Raw genomic sequence first — 8,769 nt, forward strand, 5'->3', positions numbered from 1 at the left:
CTTAAATCATGTGTCCGCCTCGCTGCCAGTCAATTACCTGTCTGTCAACTATCAGATCAAAACCATCACCACCACCACCAGTTGCCTCTCATGCTGCCTTCATGTGTTCCTCGTAAACGCCTACGTCTTACTTCTGAAGTTGTAAATACGACTAATTGACCATTCAGCTGCCTTTTTGGTCAGAATTTGACGAGATTTTGGTGGCTGTTGTTGTTTATCAAATCAGGCATAATAGGAACATAATAATTATTGGCAAGTGCCAAACAATAAATCCAATAAATTAAGCATCTCAACTCAGCAACTCGATAGGAAATTATCTTTCCAATTATACTTCGTAGAGAAAAAAAGCATAGAAAAAAGGGCAGCCTGATTTATTTATTTATTATTATTATTATTTTATTATTATTATTATTAATATTATTATTATTTAAATGATTTAATGATTTAATAATGAAGGGGGCACGGTGGTGCATTATAGCGCTGTCGCCTCACATTGAGATATGCTGATGTCGCCTCACAGCAAGAAGGTCCTGGGTTCGATTCCCGCCTCGGATGCTGTGGGCGTGTGTGTCCCCATCATCCCCAGGTCCTCAGTGCCTACTGCCCAGGCTCAAAAGGGCCTTTCTGTCTGGAGTTTGTTTCTCCCTGTTCTCCCTGTGCTCCCCTGGGGTTGAACCCCCCCCCCCCCCACACACACACACCAAAAAACATGCCAGAAATCAGTACGATAGACCGTTGCATATATATGACCCAAAACATATTCACAGTTCACACACAAATACAATTTAGTTAAGTTGTTGTAGTTTATTGATGAATAATACAATTATTTTTGCAATTCTCATCCAGAGAACATTATGTGCATTTTAATAAATTAATTTAAAAGAAATAATAATGTTAACATTATCAAGCTTTAAGGCCAGTTGTGTAATAAATTATTGTTCAAGCAGTACAGAAACATGTATTATTAGGTCTTAGGCTAAGTTTAGCCATTGAAGCCATAGAAAGTCTGTGTCTCAAGCTGCGGGAGTTGCCTTGAAGTAATGGGAGTGTAAACCCAAACTGAGCATCTTCATTCTCATGACTTTCAACCACACCACAGGCTATACTAGTCCTCCTGTATCCCAATGGAGAAAACAATGCTTTTTAAATGCAAGAAAAGGCACCATTAAGCAATTTACAGAATGCAAATATGACCATGGAATTGTTTTATGAGGGGAAACTATTCATCCAATTTCCTAAATGGATGAGTCCATAAGCCTTCCTTGTTATCCGAGATGTGTTCGGTGTCTTGCCCCAGAGTAACTGGCAGTTTTGGTTGGCCTCCTTTCATATGCAGCAAAACTTGATAACTATAACAATTCTGCTCCATTGTTAAGTATTAAAATCATCATGTCACATTTTCAGGTTCCTCACACTCACCAAAAATAACTGTGCTTTCATGTTAACAATACATTTGATCATATCAGAGTGACTCTTGTATGGGCTGTTAGCCTATTGCGAAATCCATCTATAGAAGCTAATACAATTGTCATTTGTTAAAAGATAATACTTGTTATATTCTACTACAGCATGTTAATCCGCTAAGCAATGCACTTATTCACCATTCGAAACAACAACAAGGGAATACAACTGAAAAATGTAAGATGAATGAAAGTTGTCATTGACACATTAAAATACATTTAAGACTGCTGTGACTGCATACCTCTTAAGAATAAACAGGCGCAACAAAAAAAACAAAATCAAGAAGGCTGACACAGTTTTATGCATATTTCTTGTTCAAGAGGTCATCCTATCTTCAAGCTGGGTGGCATTAAAAACAGTGCTTCTACCATGCATGTAGCATTATATGACGTTGTTTGTCAAATCCAAGAGGCTTGTAACACACAAATGTTTTTAACCTTGTGGGCTACAAGATAGTTACAATAACCATAATTATGTTCGATGTGGCAAGAAGGAAGTGTGTGTATATCCAAAAGTGTGACTTACTTAATGTAAACAGCTGAGACACTGAAATGAAAGAAATGTACCATGCACCAGACCGATGCTCCTCTCGTGCGGTTTAATCACCAATATTTACACCTGGCTTGGGTCCAATCATGAATGAATTCATCCATTTCAATTCAGATGAGGAATTGAAAAACAAAACTACAGCAAACAGAAGGGGTGTTGAATTGGAATATCAGGAAGTTGAATTTATTTGAAACAGTGACAGTGAAATTCTACACCTATAGTGTTATATATGATCAATACTGAGTATCATAATGTGTTTAAATGAACCTTTCAGATGGCATTTGATACAGAACATGTAATCATAATACATAGCCTACATTGTGACTGAATGTATTTGATTTGCTGAACTGGCTTTTATTTGATTGGTGTTTGATTCATAATGTTTAGCTATCTCAACACAAACTCTCATAAAGGGGAATTTCATGGAATCGAATTCTGCTTCCTGTCATTCCAATTAAATGCACACTCTGTTTCCTACGGGTGACTTCAGTTCATGAATGGCCCCAAAACCTGGTTTACACCTCAAATTAAATTTGTTCTTCATCAAGAATAGTGCAGAACGCTTATCATGTGAAGGCGCCTTATGGCAGCATGATCAATACAGTGTGTGCAGGTATCTGCTGTCGGCTACCTGTATGTCAATGCCTCTCCTTTTGTGTAGTTTTTGGCGGCATCTAGTGGTGGAATAAAATGACTGGATTTGAAAAGAAATTGAGATCCCATAAAAAGAAGAATTGTTGTGTTTTCCTTCTAGAATGAACCCTACTACATATTAGGAGCGGGTCCCTCCACGGAGGCCGCCATGTTGGATTCAATATATACGCTAAATGTATTCAGTTCGTTGCAATCTGCAAGTGTTTAAACAGACCAGGCAGGCAGTAAGTAAGTCACACAACACAACTGTCATCGCCATGCTTATGCTCATCTAGGTCAGGCCTAGCTACTGTCCACAGAAATGTAAGACAAGTCATTGCTGACAGACTTCATTCTGACATTTGAAGGACGTTCCAAAGTGAGTTTTGCCCGTCCTCAGTGCCGTAGTGGGAGGGAGACAACTCACACATCCACCCTGCTGTAAGTGCCCTGGAGCAAATCACTGATTCCCTCCCAGCTCCAGCTCAGCCTGACAGCCTCGTGGAGAGGGGTGAGCCAACGTTAGCATTTCAATTCAATATGGCAATGTTTGTATTCACCTTATGTTCCAACACAGGGGTCAGCCAGTGAATTCCTGTTGTGTTGACACTTCCTGTGACAGTAACAGTACCAGTGACCAGGTCAAACAGACGGTGTTTTGAACAGGAAGTCATAACACAACTGGGTCAAGTGGGCGGGGCTACATAAGGTGAGTAGAGTACCACAGGAATGAGTACTGCAGCACTTCCGGTTCCTGTGTGTAAAAGGCAATGGGATTTTTGTATGGGGATTTCGGGTAAAATGCATGAAATAAGGTCTGTGGTTAACAAAAGTATAATGAAACAGCGAAGTTTGTGTTCAGCAAGATCACCTTCACAAACAAGGACCACTTTTATGACTTTTGAAGCGTAAATGCCTTATTTTAAAACGTATTTAACTGAAATCCCCATACACAAATCCCAATGCCTTTCCCCCCCTATGAGCCAGCATGGGTACGCCTACAAAAACGTCATCCCTGTGGTACTCTATAATAACGGTAGCCAGCGGGTGGTGCTGTGCAGTAAGTAAACCTCACTCACTCCCCAAAACAAAGAGACACTCTAGCGACAGACGCTAGGGGCTCCTGGGTTTTAGGCCTACTCGCAAGAGCGTCCACCTCCCATGCCCTGAAGTTCTGATTTCGATTCCCAGCTGCAGGGGACTACACAACGCGGGTTACTTTTTTTTCTCTCTTTTTATCATGATTGTTAATTCATTGATTGATCATTTTGATCTTTCACATTGAGATTAGAGGACAGGTTGTGAGATCTTCTCTCTCTCTCTCTCTCTCCCTCCCTCTCTCTCTGAATGACATGGTATACTATACTGTATGAAATGTCCTGTATTGGCAGCAGCAGATTGTGCCATGTGGATTGAGAAATCTTGCCTACGGGATGGACATCGCTCAGTCGACTCCACAGTTCAAAGCAGAACCAGAGTGAGACAACCGAAGCATCATTCGGTCAACTCCACATTACAAAACAAAAAGCAGAGGACGAGACAACTGAAGCAGAGTTACTGGCTTGCAGGAGTGCTGCCCAAAACCCCTCTGACTGGGAGGAAGAGATGCGGTCAACCCAGCAGCATCTGGCACCTGCATTTTAGCACCCAGCATCTAGATAGGGTTTGTCTAAAAACTGAATGGTGTTACAATGGTTGTATAGCAACATAGTTAGCAAAAATAAACGTATCGGGTTATTATTATCAGTATAAACTGGCTTGGTTCAACTATTAAGACATTAGTTCAAATTAGGATATAAATGTTATTTTGGTTCGTACATGTCTGCTAGTGCCCCCTAAAGGTTTGGAGGAGGGAGAGTTACTTTAACATGCAGAAGGAGGACGTCCAGGCCCACAGATGAGCATGTGATTGCTAATAGACTCAAAAGTACTGCACAGACTTACAGCATGCGGCGTTTCATGCTGGGCTCAGTAGGCCTTTCTGCAGCTCATTCAGAGACCGCCAGCAGCCAACTCACTGTCCGACAGAGCTGGCGGATTGCCAGAGGTAGTACCGATAGATACTGCAGCAGTAGATAGATGAGGTGCATTCCAACATGAGGGCATTGCACTGCGATTTTGTCCCAACGTTTGAGATGCTTGTGGTCTGAATGCATTGCTGACGGGTGTTGTTGCAATTCCGGCATTCCCCACCGCACCAGGCCTCACTCAGCCTGACGCTCCGTTTCATCGTTTTGTGTTTTGGGGAGTAGTCCATGCAGTGATTATGTATGAGAGCGTAAGTCAAGATGGCGTCACATGTTCCGGGGAAAATGACAGACATTGATGCAAGTGAGTGACTCTCCTCCTGTTCACTGCTCCTCCTGTTCACTGCTCCTCCTGTTCACTGCTCCCGCAGAACAATGTCTCTGAATAGTACAAGCACTTGTATGAAAAAATAATCCAAGTCATTTAGCGGTTTGTCAAGTCAGCTCTTCCTAGAGTGCTCATTGGCTGTGGTTGTATCTGTCAGTGTGTCTGCGTGCTCATTGGCTGTGGTGGTATCTGTCAGTGTGTCTGTGTGCTCATTGGCTGTGGTTGTATCTGTCAGTGTGTCTGCGTGCTCATTGGCTGTGGTTGGTGGTTGTATCTGTCAGTGGGTCAGTGTGTCTGCGTGCTCATTGGCTGTGGTTGGTGGTTGTATCTGTCAGTGTGTCAGTGTGTCTGCGTGCTCATTGGCTGTGGTTGGTGGTTGTATCTGTCAGTGTGTCAGTGTGTCTGCGTGCTCATTGGCTGTGGTTGGTGGTTGTATCTGTCAGTGTGTCTGTGTGTCTGTGTGCTCATTGGCTGTGGTTGGTGGTTGTATCTGTCAGTGTGTCTGTGTGCTCATTCTATCTGTGAGTGTGTCTGTGTGTCTGCGTGCTCATTGGCTGTGGTTGGTGGTTGTATCTAGTGTCCTCTAGTAAGAGAGTGGCGTCAGCGGAGGACCAAAATGCAAGAATCATTAGCCAATGAACAGCCAGGAATGGGTCTCGCGCTACTTTTGCATGCTAAAATAAAGCCGATAATGTACAATTTGATTAATTTCAAGGGATGAAAAACCCTTTCAAAGTACAACACTGTCTATTTTGATGCAACTCGACAGTGCTGCTTTTTTTACTGAAGAGTTCCACTTTCTACTTCCTGGAAAAAAACTGGTCCATTGGAGTGAATGAAGATGTCGGAACTCTTCTATTCTACGGCTCTGTCTGTCAGTGTGCCTGTGTGTCTGTGTGCTCATTGGCTGTGGTTGGTGGTTGTATCTGTGAGTGTGTCTGTGTGCTCATTGGCTGTGGTTGTATCCGTGAGTGTACCTGTGTGTCTGTGTGTTTATGCGCTGTGTTTATGTGGCAGATCAACTAAATTCCAATTTGGATCGTTTTTACTAGTTTCTTACTTTGTTATATGTGTTATTATTATGAAGCAGAATTAACTACTGCATCTACCAACTCTTTTCGGATATACAAGGAAAGAAGGGAATTGCATTCCCTGCTTCAATCCTAGTGCAATTGTAGGCTATTTTCAGTTTGTTTTTAGCAAGTAAGTTTGTTGTCTTCTTGTTTTTGTGCTTTGCATTTAACTTTTTCGATCTCAAATCAAGTTTTTATTGACGTAGTAAATTGTAGGCTATTCAGACTTTTTTTAGTCATCTGTAGGTCTTTGTAGTCTCGGGTGGATGAATCATACACATTTCTGTATTTCTGTACTTCTTCTGCCAGGCGATGCTCAAACCCGTTCATTTTGCACTGATTTCGCCGGTCACTTGGTCAGTTTGTGGAGGCTTCTTCCCTATACAAACCATAGCAAACATTAGCCGATCATAGCCTCGTAATTGCGGAACTGCACGAGCTTGCGGCGGGCTCCGCGGAGTTACATTTTTTGAGAGGAGCGCGGAGCTCCGTGCAGTCCCTCCGCAGAGCCTGTGCGGAGTGCCGCGCTCGCCGCACAGAGCCTCCGCTCCGCGAACACCGGACACTCCGCAGTTAGTATAAATTAGCTTTAAGACAGCCATCTATCACATGACGGTGAAAAGACTTACTGACGTCCAATCACATCAATGGCGGGGAAGCGTTGCATTTTAAATAACGTCCAAAGACGCCGATGGCGGGGAATGAGTGAATGTACTACTCAGCAGTGTTGGGAGTAACTAACTAGTTACTGTAACTTAACTACTTCTTGCAGTAACTAGTAATGTAACTAATTCCTTTTAAAAAATGTAGTAACTCAGTTACAGTTACTACAATAGTAACTGGGCTAGTTACTAGTTACTTTAGGACATGAAAATAACGGACAACTTCCTGAATCCTTCACTTCGGGATGATCCGGTTTCTGATCCTCAGACCTCGTCCGGGAAAAGAGCTGCAGCTGCAGCCAGAGCCCAGAGGATAAGCCTCCCCAATAAGTGAACGTTCAATGCCACACTGTGGCACAGCAACACTAACATAATGTGTGCATTAATAACAATCGAAGCAGACTTTTAAAAGTAACGCAAAAGTTCAATTCAATTACTTTTTGAGAGAAGTAACTACTAACTGTAACTAATGACCAATTTTCAGTAACTTGCCCAACACTGCTACTCAGGTGGTCATTTCTGCAGTCATATGACATACATGTACCAGATCATTTTTGAGTGACTCAAAGAAAGTACTTTAGTTAACAAGATGACGTTTCTCTTTAGCGTGCTGTCGTTTCAAAGTAGCTGCCCCCAACACTGGTTATGTGAGTGTATGTGTGCGTGTGTGAGAAGGAGGTTATGTTATGTGAGTGTATGTGTGCGTGTGTGAGAAGGAGGTTATGTTATGTGAGTGTATGTGTGCGTGTGTGAGAAGGAGGTTATGTTATGTGAGTGTATGTGTGCGTGTGTGAGAAGGAGGTTATGTTAGCTGTATCTGTGGCGGCTGACTGAGTGACTCTGCGCTGGCCTTGGCGTGCGCGGCAGCCTGACTGTTTGATCCGTCCTCCACAGTCCGCAGGAGAGCAGGGGGGCCGCCGGCAGACAGGAAGTCCGCTCCCTGGGACAGGAAGTTAAAGTGCTCTTCCGCCGGCTCCAGCTTGCACTCACCGATGAAGAGTTCTGTTTCGTCCCAGTTACTCAGGTTACCGTGGGTGTTGCCGCGGGAACCGCCGCTACTGCTGCTGTCGCTGAGCGCGGGGCCGCGGTTGGTCGTAGGCTGGCTGAGGTTGTGCGCGGAGAGGGATTTCCCCCGACCGACGCCTCCCCAGTCAGAGGTCCTCCCGTCTGGGCTGGACGAGAGCAGCAGCAGGGGGTTGACCTCCAGGCTCATATGTCTCCTCCAGACCCCGTCGTCTTTCAAGCACGGCTTTCCCCGCAGCTGCACCTTTCCCTGGGCAGGGCCTCCTTCACTGTCCCCTTCCTCGTCATCATCCTCCACACTGGATCCCAGGACGACACAGGGGCCCAGCAGGCTCCGCTCTTCCCCCGCCACTCCATCTGAGATGGCGTCCAGGATGGGGTCAGCGGGGTATCGGTGGTGGGACGGGGGCAGCTGCAGGGTGAAACCTCCCGTTGAAGGAGGTGGGGGTGGTGGCAGATCAGGGAAGTGTGCTCTTTTGGAGGTGTTATTCGGGGCGACCAGGGTTGGGTAGGGGCTGTCGGGGGGCAGCAGTGGCGAAGGGGTGAGGGAGGCTGTGGAGGGGGGGTAGGAGGGGGGCGCAGAGTCTGGGGGGAGGTCGTCCTCGGCGGGAGCCAGGATGAGCCGCCAGCCCCTGGGGCGCCCTTTGGCGCAGCGGGACCGGGGAACGCCATCGTCGTTGTCTCCTCCCCCCCCGATCAGATCACCTCCCTGGGGGGAGCACGAGGAGAGATCTCTGCCGATGACGGAGCTCTGGTAGTCCGAGTTGTGGTGCTGTTGGTTGTCCAGCTCAAACAGGGGCAGGGAGGACAGGGCGAGTGCCGACGGGCCTTTCTGTAGGACTTGGCGGTAAACCTCCAGCAAAGAGTCCAACTTGGACTCGATGGAGGTTACCTATAGGAAGGAAAGAACAGGAGGAGAGGGTGAGCACAGCGAGGGGGCAGAGAGAGAATGAGAGAGAGAGAGAGAGAGAGAAAGAGAGAGAGAGAGAGAGAGAGAGAATGAAAGAGAGAGA

The 8,769-nt window shown here is 45.3% G+C and overlaps 1 protein-coding gene across 1 annotated transcript in view; it reads right to left on the minus strand.

Annotated features, from left to right (window-relative positions):
* Positions 1–7,535: 7,535 nt before the first annotated feature.
* LOC310788802 (potassium voltage-gated channel subfamily KQT member 5-like) overlaps positions 7,536–8,769 on the minus strand; it is a gene marked incomplete at its 3' end in the record, with an annotated part of 171,889 nt that continues 170,655 nt past the window's right edge. Inside the window, exon 17 of the mRNA XM_083650376.1 lies at positions 7,536–8,648. Within this exon, the coding sequence (XP_083506502.1) occupies positions 7,536–8,648 (1,113 nt within the window). The remainder of the gene's footprint in view (positions 8,649–8,769) is intronic.

The sequence above is a fragment of the Poromitra crassiceps genome (assembly GCF_964638095.1).
Source record: "Poromitra crassiceps genome assembly, chromosome: 14".
Lineage (NCBI taxonomy): Eukaryota > Metazoa > Chordata > Actinopteri > Beryciformes > Melamphaidae > Poromitra > Poromitra crassiceps.